The sequence below is a fragment of the Ornithodoros turicata genome, chromosome 6 (assembly GCF_037126465.1).
Source record: "Ornithodoros turicata isolate Travis chromosome 6, ASM3712646v1, whole genome shotgun sequence".
Lineage (NCBI taxonomy): Eukaryota > Metazoa > Arthropoda > Arachnida > Ixodida > Argasidae > Ornithodoros > Ornithodoros turicata.
Window position 1 is genome coordinate 58,078,945 of NC_088206.1, and position 15,590 is coordinate 58,094,534.

The window sequence follows — 15,590 nt, forward strand, 5'->3', positions numbered from 1 at the left end:
TGACTGAGCACTCCTCAATGCCACAGTGCAAGCCAGTGAATTATAAAGAGGGGGGGGGGAAAGCCATTAAAAAAATAAGTAAATGATGCTAGACGTGTTTGAAATTCAAACTTACAGATTAAAATGGCTTCTATGGCTGCACGTAGAGAAACAGATACTCATTGAACGATGCGACAGCACCAGAGGACACGTGTTTCGCCGTGTCTGCGGCTCGTCGGCCCTGGGTAGCTGCGCATCGTTCGGGGATTGGCGAACCAGGGGTCACTCAGCGAGCGATATACACCTGGGAGGGTGACTGAGCACTCCTCAATGCCACAGTGCAAGCCAGTGAATTATAAAGAGGGGGGGGAAAGCCATTAAAAAAATAAGTAAATGATGCTAGACGTGTTTGAAATTCAAACTTACAGATTAAAATGGCTTCTATGGCTGCACGTAGAGAAACAGATACTCATTGAACGATGCGACAGCACCAGAGGACACGTGTTTCGCCGTGTTTGCGGCTCGTCGGCCCTGGGTAGCTGCGCATCGTTCGGGGATTGGCGAACCAGGGGTCACTCAGCGAGCGATATACACCTGGGAGGGTGACTGAGCACTCCTCAATGCCACAGTGCAAGCCAGTGAATTATAAAGAGGGGGGGGGGGAAAGCCATTAAAAAAATAAGTAAATGATGCTAGACGTGTTTGAAATTCAAACTTACAGATTAAAATGGCTTCTATGGCTGCACGTAGAGAAACAGATACTCATTGAACGATGCGACAGCACCAGAGGACACGTGTTTCGCCGTGTTTGCGGCTCGTCGGCCCTGGGTAGCTGCGCATCGTTCGGGGATTGGCGAACCAGGGGTCACTCAGCGAGCGATATACACCTGGGAGGGTGACTGAGCACTCCTCAATGCCACAGTGCAAGCCAGTGAATTATAAAGAGGGGGGGGGGAAAGCCATTAAAAAAATAAGTAAATGATGCTAGACGTGTTTGAAATTCAAACTTACAGATTAAAATGGCTTCTATGGCTGCACGTAGAGAAACAGATACTCATTGAACGATGCGACAGCACCAGAGGACACGTGTTTCGCCGTGTTTGCGGCTCGTCGGCCCTGGGTAGCTGCGCATCGTTCGGGGATTGGCGAACCAGGGGTCACTCAGCGAGCGATATACACCTGGGAGGGTGACTGAGCACTCCTCAATGCCACAGTGCAAGCCAGTGAATTATAAAGAGGGGGGGGGAAAGCCATTAAAAAAATAAGTAAATGATGCTAGACGTGTTTGAAATTCAAACTTACAGATTAAAATGGCTTCTATGGCTGCACGTAGAGAAACAGATACTCATTGAACGATGCGACAGCACCAGAGGACACGTGTTTCGCCGTATTTGCGGCTCGTCGGCCCTGGGTAGCTGCGCATCGTTCGGGGATTGGCGAACCAGGGGTCACTCAGCGAGCGATATACACCTGGGAGGGTGACTGAGCACTCCTCAATGCCACAGTGCAAGCCAGTGAATTATAAAGAGGGGGGGGGGAAAGCCATTAAAAAAATAAGTAAATGATGCTAGACGTGTTTGAAATTCAAACTTACAGATTAAAATGGCTTCTATGGCTGCACGTAGAGAAACAGATACTCATTGAACGATGCGACAGCACCAGAGGACACGTGTTTCGCCGTGTTTGCGGCTCGTCGGCCCTGGGTAGCTGCGCATCGTTCGGGGATTGGCGAACCAGGGGTCACTCAGCGAGCGATATACACCTGGGAGGGTGACTGAGCACTCCTCAATGCCACAGTGCAAGCCAGTGAATTATAAAGAGGGGGGGGAAAGCCATTAAAAAAATAAGTAAATGATGCTAGACGTGTTTGAAATTCAAACTTACAGATTAAAATGGCTTCTATGGCTGCACGTAGAGAAACAGATACTCATTGAACGATGCGACAGCACCAGAGGACACGTGTTTCGCCGTATTTGCGGCTCGTCGGCCCTGGGTAGCTGCGCATCGTTCGGGGATTGGCGAACCAGGGGTCACTCAGCGAGCGATATACACCTGGGAGGGTGACTGAGCACTCCTCAATGCCACAGTGCAAGCCAGTGAATTATAAAGAGGGGGGGGGGGGAAAGCCATTAAAAAAATAAGTAAATGATGCTAGACGTGTTTGAAATTCAAACTTACAGATTAAAATGGCTTCTATGGCTGCACGTAGAGAAACAGATACTCATTGAACGATGCGACAGCACCAGAGGACACGTGTTTCGCCGTGTTTGCGGCTCGTCGGCCCTGGGTAGCTGCGCATCGTTCGGGGATTGGCGAACCAGGGGTCACTCAGCGAGCGATATACACCTGGGAGGGTGACTGAGCACTCCTCAATGCCACAGTGCAAGCCAGTGAATTATAAAGAGGGGGGGGGGGGAAAGCCATTAAAAAAATAAGTAAATGGTGCTAGACGTGTTTGAAATTCAAACTTACAGATTAAAATGGCTTCTATGGCTGCACGTAGAGAAACAGATACTCATTGAACGATGCGACAGCACCAGAGGACACGTGTTTCGCCGTGTTTGCGGCTCGTCGGCCCTGGGTAGCTGCGCATCGTTCGGGGATTGGCGAACCAGGGGTCACTCAGCGAGCGATATACACCTGGGAGGGTGACTGAGCACTCCTCAATGCCACAGTGCAAGCCAGTGAATTATAAAGAGGGGGGGGGAAAGCCATTAAAAAAATAAGTAAATGATGCTAGACGTGTTTGAAATTCAAACTTACAGATTAAAATGGCTTCTATGGCTGCACGTAGAGAAACAGATACTCATTGAACGATGCGACAGCACCAGAGGACACGTGTTTCGCCGTGTTTGCGGCTCGTCGGCCCTGGGTAGCTGCGCATCGTTCGGGGATTGGCGAACCAGGGGTCACTCAGCGAGCGATATACACCTGGGAGGGTGACTGAGCACTCCTCAATGCCACAGTGCAAGCCAGTGAATTATAAAGAGGGGGGGGAAAGCCATTAAAAAAATAAGTAAATGATGCTAGACGTGTTTGAAATTCAAACTTACAGATTAAAATGGCTTCTATGGCTGCACGTAGAGAAACAGATACTCATTGAACGATGCGACAGCACCAGAGGACACGTGTTTCGCCGTGTTTGCGGCTCGTCGGCCCTGGGTAGCTGCGCATCGTTCGGGGATTGGCGAACCAGGGGTCACTCAGCGAGCGATATACACCTGGGAGGGTGACTGAGCACTCCTCAATGCCACAGTGCAAGCCAGTGAATTATAAAGAGGGGGGGGAAAGCCATTAAAAAAATAAGTAAATGATGCTAGACGTGTTTGAAATTCAAACTTACAGATTAAAATGGCTTCTATGGCTGCACGTAGAGAAACAGATACTCATTGAACGATGCGACAGCACCAGAGGACACGTGTTTCGCCGTGTTTGCGGCTCGTCGGCCCTGGGTAGCTGCGCATCGTTCGGGGATTGGCGAACCAGGGGTCACTCAGCGAGCGATATACACCTGGGAGGGTGACTGAGCACTCCTCAATGCCACAGTGCAAGCCAGTGAATTATAAAGAGGGGGGGGGGAAAGCCATTAAAAAAATAAGTAAATGATGCTAGACGTGTTTGAAATTCAAACTTACAGATTAAAATGGCTTCTATGGCTGCACGTAGAGAAACAGATACTCATTGAACGATGCGACAGCACCAGAGGACACGTGTTTCGCCGTGTTTGCGGCTCGTCGGCCCTGGGTAGCTGCGCATCGTTCGGGGATTGGCGAACCAGGGGTCACTCAGCGAGCGATATACACCTGGGAGGGTGACTGAGCACTCCTCAATGCCACAGTGCAAGCCAGTGAATTATAAAGAGGGGGGGGGGAAAGCCATTAAAAAAATAAGTAAATGATGCTAGACGTGTTTGAAATTCAAACTTACAGATTAAAATGGCTTCTATGGCTGCACGTAGAGAAACAGATACTCATTGAACGATGCGACAGCACCAGAGGACACGTGTTTCGCCGTGTTTGCGGCTCGTCGGCCCTGGGTAGCTGCGCATCGTTCGGGGATTGGCGAACCAGGGGTCACTCAGCGAGCGATATACACCTGGGAGGGTGACGCCAATCCCCGAACGATGCGCAGCTACCCAGCCGACGAGCCGCAAACACGGCGAAACACGTGTCCTCTGGTGCTGTCGCATCGTTCAATGAGTATCTGTTTCTCTACGTGCAGCCATAGAAGCCATTTTAATCTGTAAGTTTGAATTTCAAACACGTCTAGCATCATTTACTTATTTTTTTAATGGCTTTCCCCCCCCCCTCTTTATAATTCACTGGCTTGCACTGTGGCATTGAGGAGTGCTCAGTCACCCTCCCAGGTGTATATCGCTCGCTGAGTGACCCCTGGTTCGCCAATCCCCGAACGATGCGCAGCTACCCAGGGCCGACGAGCCGCAAACACGGCGAAACACGTGTCCTCTGGTGCTGTCGCATAGTTCAATGAGTATCTGTTTCTCTACGTGCAGCCATAGAAGCCATTTTAATCTGTAAGTTTGAATTTCAAACACGTCTAGCACCATTTACTTATTTTTTTAATGGCTTTCCCCCCCCCTCTTTATAATTCACTGGCTTGCACTGTGGCATTGAGGAGTGCTCAGTCACCCTCCCAGGTGTATATCGCTCGCTGAGTGACCCCTGGTTCGCCAATCCCCGAACGATGCGCAGCTACCCAGGGCCGACGAGCCGCAAACACGGCGAAACACGTGTCCTCTGGTGCTGTCGCATCGTTCAATGAGTATCTGTTTCTCTACATGCAGCCATAGAAGCCATTTTAATCTGTAAGTTTGAATTTCAAACACGTCTAGCATCATTTACTTATTTTTTTAATGGCTTTCCCCCCCCCTCTTTATAATTCACTGGCTTGCACTGTGGCATTGAGGAGTGCTCAGTCACCCTCCCAGGTGTATATCGCTCGCTGAGTGACCCCTGGTTCGCCAATCCCCGAACGATGCGCAGCTACCCAGGGCCGACGAGCCGCAAACACGGCGAAACACGTGTCCTCTGGTGCTGTCGCATCGTTCAATGAGTATCTGTTTCTCTACGTGCAGCCATAGAAGCCATTTTAATCTGTAAGTTTGAATTTCAAACACGTCTAGCATCATTTACTTATTTTTTTAATGGCTTTCCCCCCCCCACTCTTTATAATTCACTGGCTTGCACTGTGGCATTGAGGAGTGCTCAGTCACCCTCCCAGGTGTATATCGCTCGCTGAGTGACCCCTGGTTCGCCAATCCCCGAACGATGCGCAGCTACCCAGGGCCGACGAGCCGCAAACACGGCGAAACACGTGTCCTCTGGTGCTGTCGCATCGTTCAATGAGTATCTGTTTCTCTACGTGCAGCCATAGAAGCCATTTTAATCTGTAAGTTTGAATTTCAAACACGTCTAGCATCATTTACTTATTTTTTTAATGGCTTTCCCCCCCCCCTCTTTATAATTCACTGGCTTGCACTGTGGCATTGAGGAGTGCTCAGTCACCCTCCCAGGTGTATATCGCTCGCTGAGTGACCCCTGGTTCGCCAATCCCCGAACGATGCGCAGCTACCCAGGGCCGACGAGCCGCAAACACGGCGAAACACGTGTCCTCTGGTGCTGTCGCATCGTTCAATGAGTATCTGTTTCTCTACGTGCAGCCATAGAAGCCATTTTAATCTGTAAGTTTGAATTTCAAACACGTCTAGCATCATTTACTTATTTTTTTAATGGCTTTCCCCCCCCTCTTTATAATTCACTGGCTTGCACTGTGGCATTGAGGAGTGCTCAGTCACCCTCCCAGGTGTATATCGCTCGCTGAGTGACCCCTGGTTCGCCAATCCCCGAACGATGCGCAGCTACCCAGGGCCGACGAGCCGCAAACACGGCGAAACACGTGTCCTCTGGTGCTGTCGCATCGTTCAATGAGTATCTGTTTCTCTACGTGCAGCCATAGAAGCCATTTTAATCTGTAAGTTTGAATTTCAAACACGTCTAGCATCATTTACTTATTTTTTTAATGGCTTTCCCCCCCCCCCTCTTTATAATTCACTGGCTTGCACTGTGGCATTGAGGAGTGCTCAGTCACCCTCCCAGGTGTATATCGCTCGCTGAGTGACCCCTGGTTCGCCAATCCCCGAACGATGCGCAGCTACCCAGGGCCGACGAGCCGCAAACACGGCGAAACACGTGTCCTCTGGTGCTGTCGCATCGTTCAATGAGTATCTGTTTCTCTACGTGCAGCCATAGAAGCCATTTTAATCTGTAAGTTTGAATTTCAAACACGTCTAGCATCATTTACTTATTTTTTTAATGGCTTTCCCCCCCCTCTTTATAATTCACTGGCTTGCACTGTGGCATTGAGGAGTGCTCAGTCACCCTCCCAGGTGTATATCGCTCGCTGAGTGACCCCTGGTTCGCCAATCCCCGAACGATGCGCAGCTACCCAGGGCCGACGAGCCGCAAACACGGCGACACACGTGTCCTCTGGTGCTGTCGCATCGTTCAATGAGTATCTGTTTCTCTACGTGCAGCCATAGAAGCCATTTTAATCTGTAAGTTTGAATTTCAAACACGTCTAGCATCATTTACTTATGTTTTTAATGGCTTTCCCCCCCTCTTTATATATACTATATATATATACTATATATATATATAGTTACTGTAACTAGTTACTTGTAACTAAGTTACTTCCCAAGACTGCTTCTAGCTGAATAGCTCGGACAACCACCCATCTAACCGTAAAAGGTATTGAGAAACGAATTGATCGGACCAACCACTTCATTTGGCTAGGTCGGGTTGGATTGGGTTAGGTTAGGTTAGGTTGGGTTAGGTTTGGCCCTAACGACATGATCGCTTGTTCGTCCTGATCACTGCTTTGTTTTGTACGTTTTCTGTTTACAAGATAGCTATGTAGGGCCACCCACGCAACCCGTGAAGCAGCTGTCTTCTGACTTTTGACACAGAGGATGCACAGGAACAAACAAGGGCTACACTTTTAAAACAGAGCTTCGCTACACAACACCGCCTGAAGCCCGCCTCATTCAGAACGACAGCGTTAATTCTGCACTACTTCTGCACTACTTATTGAAAATTGTAGGTGTACGAGTTTTCTGGACTATGGGTGCAAAGTGGGAAATGTCCAAAACATGCGTACGTCTCCCATTTTCAACGAATCAGGAGAGAGTATACAGTGCCATTCGGAAAGTTGGCTGTGTACGAGCGGGCTAGGTGGTGACGAAGTTCTATTTTAATATAAGCGTGCCCTCGTCGTACCGTGTACATTTGATCGGTCAATGTTGTCTCTATACTGCCAGGTTTTGTGTAGTCTCATTTAAGTAGGGCCCATTTACTTTTCTACATTTTTCTGAAGAAACCTGCGGCTGAGCGATATGAGACTGCGATGAGTGTGAAGGATAATATCGGCATGCAATACTCACCGTCGAGTTGTCCTTTGAGCCGCTGATGAAGTTGCTCTTCCTTATTGTTGTATAAAGCCGCTGTCACCGAGGCCTCGTCTTCGTTTTCATCTGCAACAAAATATGGACGCCATTTTCATACCAAACGATTCAAACGTGTCCCTCAACCTAGATACTAAAGAAGAAAAATAAAAGCGTACTCCGCACATGGACACTCTATGAAAACATTTACGGAATTCTAGCACAGCATCCGGTAGACATTGTCGCATTCTAGAGGGGGCTCAACTGCTAATTTTGGAGCTATGTCCCGTATCGATTTCTAAATAGATTGGATCACAAGGAAAGGAAGAACATGAAGTGGTTAGTAGCGACACGATCAGGACCGGCCACTCAAATAGCGCGGGAGAATATGCATAAACAAAACCTGAATAAAGTAAGATAACATTTCTTTTCAAAAATCCGTATTGGCCCAGGCTTTGAAGTATCCAAACAGGCGCCTTTTTCATTATTTATTCGAGCGTAGTACCCTATAATATTTCGTATACTGCGTTACACGCAGTATACGAAAATGGGAGTAGTAAATGGGAGTACAGGAGGAAAATTGAAATCGGCAAAGGGCAAAGCTGACGACGTAATCTGAGGAGTAGGAGACTACGTGCGACCACAACAATATATACGAAGACAGCTTACACTGATTCGTGGAAAGCGCGGGGTACACGCCTTTTTGTGACGATTTTCTGACTGCGAGGCGACCCGTGATCGAATCCGGGCGCCGGCTGTGCTGTCTCGTTGTTTTACCTGGGTTTTCCTCAGACACTTTAAGACAAGTGTCAGCAGTTCCCCGCGAAGTCGGCGCAGGACGCGCAATCCCCCCTCCCTCCCTCCCCCGCAATAGTCGTGACGTTGCCTGCCTGAGCGTGGCCGACTGCGGCAAGCTGTTCCACCACCACCACCACCACCACCTTGTGACAATTAAGGTGACTGCATAAGTGCCACAAAAAGGCGTACGACTCCCGTTTTCAACAAATCGGAGGAGAGAGCGATGCCATTCGGGACGACGATTGACTAGAAGCGCGTTATGCGGTGAAGTTCTGCTTCAAGACCACTATCGGAAAGACTGCCACTCTAATGCACCCCTCACCTACAGTGTGCTTCCGTCCCATCAGTATCGGTCATCCTGCCTCTGCATCACTTTGAAGTCCTCAACTCCCCTCTCCCACTTTCCTTTTTTTTTTTTTTGGCTATAGTCGTGACGATGCCCACTTGAGTGCGGCCAACAACGGTAAGCTACCTCGACACCCCCCCTCCGCTTCAAGAGTGTAGGCTCCGTTGCTGCGCAGGAAGAGGAATGTAGAAAACGTCACATGATATGAAGCTAATCTTACTATTTTTTTTATTTATTGAATTTACGTTAATGGTCCAATGAGGACGTTACATAATGGACATACAAACTCGTAAATAGCTGTTCGCGACAACATATTGACACAAAAACGACAACGACAAAAATTAATTTAAGAAAAAAGTTGACAAACAGTAAGAAGTCGTTGCCTGAACGCAGTATACAAAATATTATAGGGTACTACGCTCGAATAAATAATGAAAAAGGCGCCTGTTTGGATACTTCAAAGCCTGGGGCCAATACGGATTTTGAAAAGAAATGTTATCTTACTTTATTCTGTGAGATCTTGCTTTATTGTATGTTACTGTTATTTTTAGACGTCTTATTTCATTCAAAACATTCAAAAGTATGTCGTTATAAGAGATGGCTCGGATGGTTCAGCTGCCTTGCTCACTACCTCCCTGCCCCTGACATTGCCAGACAACGTGTATAAGATAAAAAGGTTGTCCCGCAACCGCACTGGCTGAGCCAAACAACCAAACCCATTGTTTCCAGACCACCTTGAAGAAGTTACGGTAAAATTTGCGACGATTTTTCACTCCCGACACGGTCAAATACCCCGAGTCGTGTTTTTGGCGCCTGTTCAAGGCACACACTGCGTGACAAATTGTCTCACCTTAAAGTGAGCTCCTCTAAATAAATGCTGAAACTGCAGAAAATTTAGTACGCAACAAATGGTCAGCACAGGTCGGGAAAACTGCGTGTTCACCGGGAATAATATGTACAACAGTGCAGTAGCAGCGTGTATGTATAGGTGCTCATGTCTCATGTCGTGCCAGTAAAAACGGGTAACGAAGCAGGAAATGAACACACGTGCTTCGCGAATGAAAGCATTTTATGTTCATACGATTCACTCTGTCATTATGACTTTTAATACCTTGAGACTGAAGTGTTGTGATTGTCCTTCTGAGTCTCATTAATGAGTGAATACGTGAATGCGACAAAAAGTACCCATACCCGACAAAAAGTGCTGCATATCCTCTCCCACTACGCCGTGTCGATCAATCAGCTGGAGAAGATTGGTGAGAGGAGGTGCAATTAGTGAATACGATATGCTTCTATCGCATTCATGTAAACGCCCGTATCATTCACTTCTCTCCTCTTTTCTCCGGCAGACACATGGGCCTTCTTATCAGCAATCTTATCTTCTGTGTTTATATAATCACACCGTCCTGACCCGTCTTCCCCTTGCTTAACAATCACACGGAATTTCCTTGTATTCTAACATCCGTTTTCCGTCGGTCACAGTTCCCCATGAAGTCGGCCCAGGACGCTCGCTACCCCCCCCTGTCCCCCGCACCTTCCTCTTGTCCTCTCTCCATCTGTCCACGTCTGTGCGCCGCTCATGGCCACAGCTGCTTAGCGGCGCTAACGCGGAGAAGAAACAAAATTCCGTCGGTCATTTTTCTTAGAAAAAAACGCCTTTTATATGCCACAGTCAACGATTTATGCGGCTTGCCCTCCTCTGGTCATGTATAGTGCAGACGGGGCAAGGAGAGCCCTCTTCGCCCGCGCAACAAATTGGAAGATTAGCGGAGCAGCATGCGATGGAGAACAAACAGTGTATCGGCGGCTGAACGCATCACGGCGCAAGAACAATGGCGAGTACGGGTGTCAGGGTCACCCTGTTTCGCTCTCACTGTCTGTCCCTTCCCACGTGGACGCCCACCTCCTACGGCACGATATATTATGTCCACGAGGTGTCCTGCAATGACACTGCAGGCGGAAGTACGGAGCAAGGAGCAGAAAAGCGAAAAGACCATGAAGGGGCGGATAATAAAGGGTGCCGTTCACTGTAATCGGGGTGGTGAAGCGCCATCGAGGTTCGTTGTCTGGTGGGATTATTTCATTTCGTTTGTCTACCCCTAGCGGACACAGCTGTATTCAATTCCTTGAGTACTACTTCCTAAAGAAAGAGAGAGAGTGAGCACCAAAGGATACCTTTTATTAGCTCTTCTTTTTCTTCCTGAGACGTACAGAGATACAATTTTTTTTTTTTTTTGCTGAACACTGGGAGGTGGTGGGTTCGTATCCTACCACTGGCTGTGCTGTCTGAGGTTTTCCCTGGGTTTTCCGAAGACTTTCCAGAAGAATGTCGGCACAATTCCCCCTGAAGTCGGCCCAGGACGCATACTAATCCCCCTGTCCCCCCCTCCTCCATGCTGTCCTCTCTCCATCTGTGCGCCGCCCATAGCCAGAGTTGCTTCGCGGCGCTAACACACACACAAAAAAAGATACTACTAAAGCTCTTAAGTATGGTGCTGCCACTATTACCCTAGTAAACCTTTCACAGCCAACGTGACCCAACACAACAGCTGATGTCCTGCTGTGTAGTCCTTGTCAGACAAGCTATGCAGTTCGTAGCAAAACTGTTCGAACGTCGACAACACGCCGCAGATAGGGTTGCATGTAGCGGCGCTACAAATAGCTACACAAGTAGTGCAACCAGCCATTTGGTGGCGTTATAATAAATTCTCTTATAACACTAGCGCCGCTGCCGTACTCGACAGGCTTCTTTTTTCTTTTTTCTTTTTTTATGGCGACGATGACGTGAGGTGTTTCATCGCAGGAGAGCGGTAGTGTAGGTAGAGATTAGGGGACGTACGTTTTCAGCTATTTCAAGAAAGCAAAATAAAAGAAGGGCGGGAGATAATCCATTCTACCAACTACGCTGTGACGTCTTCGATATATATATATATATTTTTTACACACACTATCATAATGACGATACGCCTCTCACAGATTCTCTCATGTTTTCTGATAAAAGACTGGCGCAGTGGATGCTTTTACTATCTCGTGCTGCTGGCTGATAAGCACGCACGCCCAGTGCACCGGTAACCGCGAGAATTGGCAAGGCAGGACCAGACGACGCAAATTACATTGGGAGACACTGTTGTGAATTTGTGGTGCCTCGCGTCGTTTAGCTGGTGTGGCCCGAAGGATGTGGTGGTACAGAAAATGCGAGGGTCGTCAAGTGTTGTGTACATTACTCAGATACAGCGTGCGCTGTTTACAGAACTCAAAAATGCCTGCCGAGGTGACCACGCGTCGTGGTCTGGCAGGACAAGGCGAATAAGAAGTGGACTGCATGACTCCACGTTCGTGAGTACTTACTGGAGTTTGCTCATCGTCATATTATCGAATTGTTATCACAGGCCTCGTTGCTGCTGTTCCGTATTCGAAAAGAAAAAAAAAAGAAAAGAAAAGGGAACAGCTTGCAAGTAGTTTTTTTTGTATTACGTGTTTAAAGTGCCACTTCGAACTAAATCTCGTATGATCAGAATCCTACAAAATCTATGCCACTGGGGTCTACGTACCTGCCTCACACTGCAGTATTCTCACAAAAATTCCGTTTCTCTGTGTGAAGCGGAAGTATCATAAGATTAATTTCGTGTTTTGGGGAGAATGTCCAATCTACCCACGCGTCTGGCAACATTGCTCCACGAAGGTCGATTTCCATCTGCTCACCATAGCTGCTGGCAGTCTTCCAAGGTGATGCGGAGAGCCGAGACGCGCGCTGTTTCTAGGAGACAGCTACGCCACAGCTTCCGGTGACGTCATAAACTCTTGGAGAATCCGAAACTATGAAATGTTGCGGGTTCTTTCGAAAACTCCTGGAATACGCGAATGGCCACTGCCGGCATTTATGTTTCACGTACTGAGTGCTTGTATTTTTGGACCCTGATAGTGAGACTATAACCTGAACAAAATTCTACGAATATTGTGCGGAATTCAAATCATCATAACTATCATCATGTTCCTCCTCCGCCCTGAAAAAAGAAAGAATGCAAAAAAGTCTGCCCTTGTGAAGTTCAAGTGCAGTTGGAGATGTCCGAAAGACGAGGATACAGTAGCGAAAAGATAGCGAAAAAGTATTGCGTTACTTTTATTCGGTATCGGTAGCGGCATCGCGTTACGTTCTCAAATTTGTAGCGATCCCGGTAGAGCGCTGCTTCTGAGTGAAGTAGTGAGCAGCGCTATTCTCCTGAGTGGTATCGGTATCGGTTACAACACTACCCTCCCGTGCACAATGTACTCACTCCAATCTGTTGCAATATTTATATCGATTAAGGTCACTTGGCGACGTGAGAGCTTGCATCTTTCTAAATTACGAGGTGTTGGAGATAAACTATGGGCTCTTCAGCAACACTTGAAATTGGAAAGGTGTTGAATTGAAACGTTCATAAAACACATCGCCTGGTGTGATTGATTTGCCGCACCCGATCACAGCATCTGAGCACATTCACCCTGCGGTTCGAAAGCTTCATTTTATTACAAAATTATTTCTCCTGCAACACTTCCATGAAAATTGATACGCAGGATAGCGCTACAGATAAATATCGCGTTAAACCACTCCACTTAAATAAAATAAAACATATCCGAAGCCTTATTCAGTACGGTCGTCTTGCATGTCGTGCACCTCGGTCGGCTGACGTCTGGTCAGATTGTTCCATAGGGTCAGCTTTTTTCTCTACGTGTATAGAGTAGCACCTCGTACCTCTCTCACGTAATGTGACGTGCGTGTTTTGATTTTTCACATCCTAACGTCATGCGTATATATCAAAGGTAAAACGTAAAGAAGCGAAGCAGATGGCATCATATAATTTCTTTGTAATAGAGTTTTTTTTTCTCTCTCTCTGACCAATCCAAACCAGCTTCTCCGCAATAAATAAATAAAATAGACTAACCCACCATGAAGAAGACCGCTGGTGCGGGCGCCAGTCTTGTCCTTTACTCTAACGAAAAACAAAACTCACCTCTCCTTTCAAATACACATCGAGGAACATGGACAGCTCTCTGGAGACCATAAAGAACTGTCCTCGCCAGAAACCGCAGTGCTATTGTGTTGCGTAATATATTGACGCACCGACCAAAGCCCTAAATATCACCTTTCACAAAAGTCTTCTCACTCTATAAATTCCCTCCTCTCCATAGAGGAAGAAAAGGGACAGTCTATACACCACTGACCATCTCCGATGCCACCCTATGTGGTGAGCACTCCCCCGCACTAAATCGCATTCCCTCAAAGAGAGGGGAGGAGGTCAGGACCCAATTGTAACATAACGCCACAAAGCATTACACAATTTGCACCACTTCCCGGTAACAAGAAAAAATGAGGCTGTATATATAAAAAAAAAGAAGTTTTTTTCGGCTTCTATATGTGCATGAGACCTCCGGTGAATGTAGTGACCACTGCTTTCCCCCTCTTCCTCCCCCTATGCTGCTAAAGGCCTGCACGTACTCTTCACGTGGGGTGGAGGGGGGGAGAGGTTAGTGGGTCTTTAGGGAGGGGTCCCTGTATGAACTGACCACACAAAAGTAATATATTCGTAAGGCTCAAAGAGCAGTACACTTTTCTTCTTCTCCTTATTACCCTGTTTTTTTTTTATTACGTCGAAAGATCTTTCTTTTCTTCGATTCTTTGAAGCACGGAAAATACATGGAGAGTGTTGCCAAGTGGATTTTGTCTCGCAAAAGAAGAGGAAAGTGCGTGGGTGGACAATGACGCTTTTTGGGTGCGTCGCGGTTATTTAGCTGCGCGAAAGAAACCTTCTATGCACCTGGAATATCTTCTACGAGTCGTTACATATTGTGAGAAGTAGCCGGAAGCTGAATATTTTTTTTAGTTCATGCGCATCTGTTTTGTTCAGGAGTGTGTCAGAACACGTGCGGACATATGGACCACATTACCATGCTTTTTGATGTACGCGAACGGTGCAGAGCTGTCGGGTAGTATAGCTATATAGAGTGTTGACGCTGGATGGATGGATGGATGGATGTTCAAGAAACAAAGATGCAGTTCCTACAGACTGTGACCGTCTTTGTACTGTGCACTCACACATCTCTATTACACGCACGCATATATCTATTAAATCTCTGCTGGTACGCATATGCTTAACTAAATGCAACTGACGTGGTTTGTGTGTGGGGGGGAGGGGGGGATTTATTGGCAGAAAAAAAAATAAGAAAAAAGGAAAGGGGAAAGGGGTTTGTCTCTAAGCCGTGAGTAACAAAGAAGTTATAGGTGTGTTGTATACGGGCTGCAAGTGCAGCTGTGCAGATAAACAGGAGCGTTCAGTGGATCAAGATGTCGCCGGTTGACCAGCATCAAGAATCTTTCCGACCTTAAAAGGGATTATTGTTCCGCTTAATGTTGCATTTCTGGTTCTATTAGTGCAGCAATACGAGAAACCGTAGGAGCGAATTATCCCAATAGTGAAGACATTTAGTTTGAAAAACTACGCGCTTCTCAATGTCCTGTTTAAATGAAGGAGCGGCAAGACACTGATTCCATTATTGACGTTTGTTACGTTACATGTGCGTGTATTGTCTTCAAGCAGGGAACCTACCTATGGAGGTAGGTCCCTTCGCACGTACCTTCATTACATAATAAGAATCAGCAGGTTAAATTGTTTACCGACAATATTAACTTTTGAACATCAGAGAACTGATACCCGGCGGTAATCCAGAAGATGTGGGTTCGAGTCCTACAGCTGGCTAACCTTTTCAGTGGCATTTGAGGCTTTGTATGTATTTGTCCCTTCTATGTTGTTCCAGCCTCAGAACATCAGTTCTCTCATGTTCAACAGTTGCCGCTTGCGTCGATCCCGTCGTTTTAATGTGTGTATCAGTGAGCAAAAATGTAAGAGTGAAAGGAGGATGAGTGAGAGAGAGTGACTGGTTTGTCCCTTCAGATGACGCACCCTTGGAAGTCGCTGGGGAGGTATGTTATCTTAGCTCAATTGGTAGAACCCTGGATCGGTAATTCAGAAG

General features: G+C 47.2%; 1 protein-coding gene and 1 long non-coding RNA gene across 2 annotated transcripts in view; one reads left to right on the forward strand and one right to left on the reverse strand.

Annotated features, from left to right (window-relative positions):
* LOC135396799 (B-cell lymphoma/leukemia 11A-like) overlaps positions 1 to 15,590 on the reverse strand; it is a 279,520-nt gene that overhangs the window by 156,663 nt on the left and 107,267 nt on the right. The window contains exon 2 of the mRNA XM_064627985.1: positions 7,439 to 7,528. Within this exon, the coding sequence (XP_064484055.1) occupies positions 7,439 to 7,528 (90 nt within the window). The remainder of the gene's footprint in view (positions 1 to 7,438; positions 7,529 to 15,590) is intronic.
* LOC135396800 (uncharacterized) overlaps positions 11,664 to 15,590 on the forward strand; it is a 156,067-nt gene continuing 152,140 nt past the window's right edge. Inside the window, exon 1 of the long non-coding RNA XR_010423530.1 lies at positions 11,664 to 11,918. This is a non-coding gene — a long non-coding RNA (uncharacterized LOC135396800). The remainder of the gene's footprint in view (positions 11,919 to 15,590) is intronic.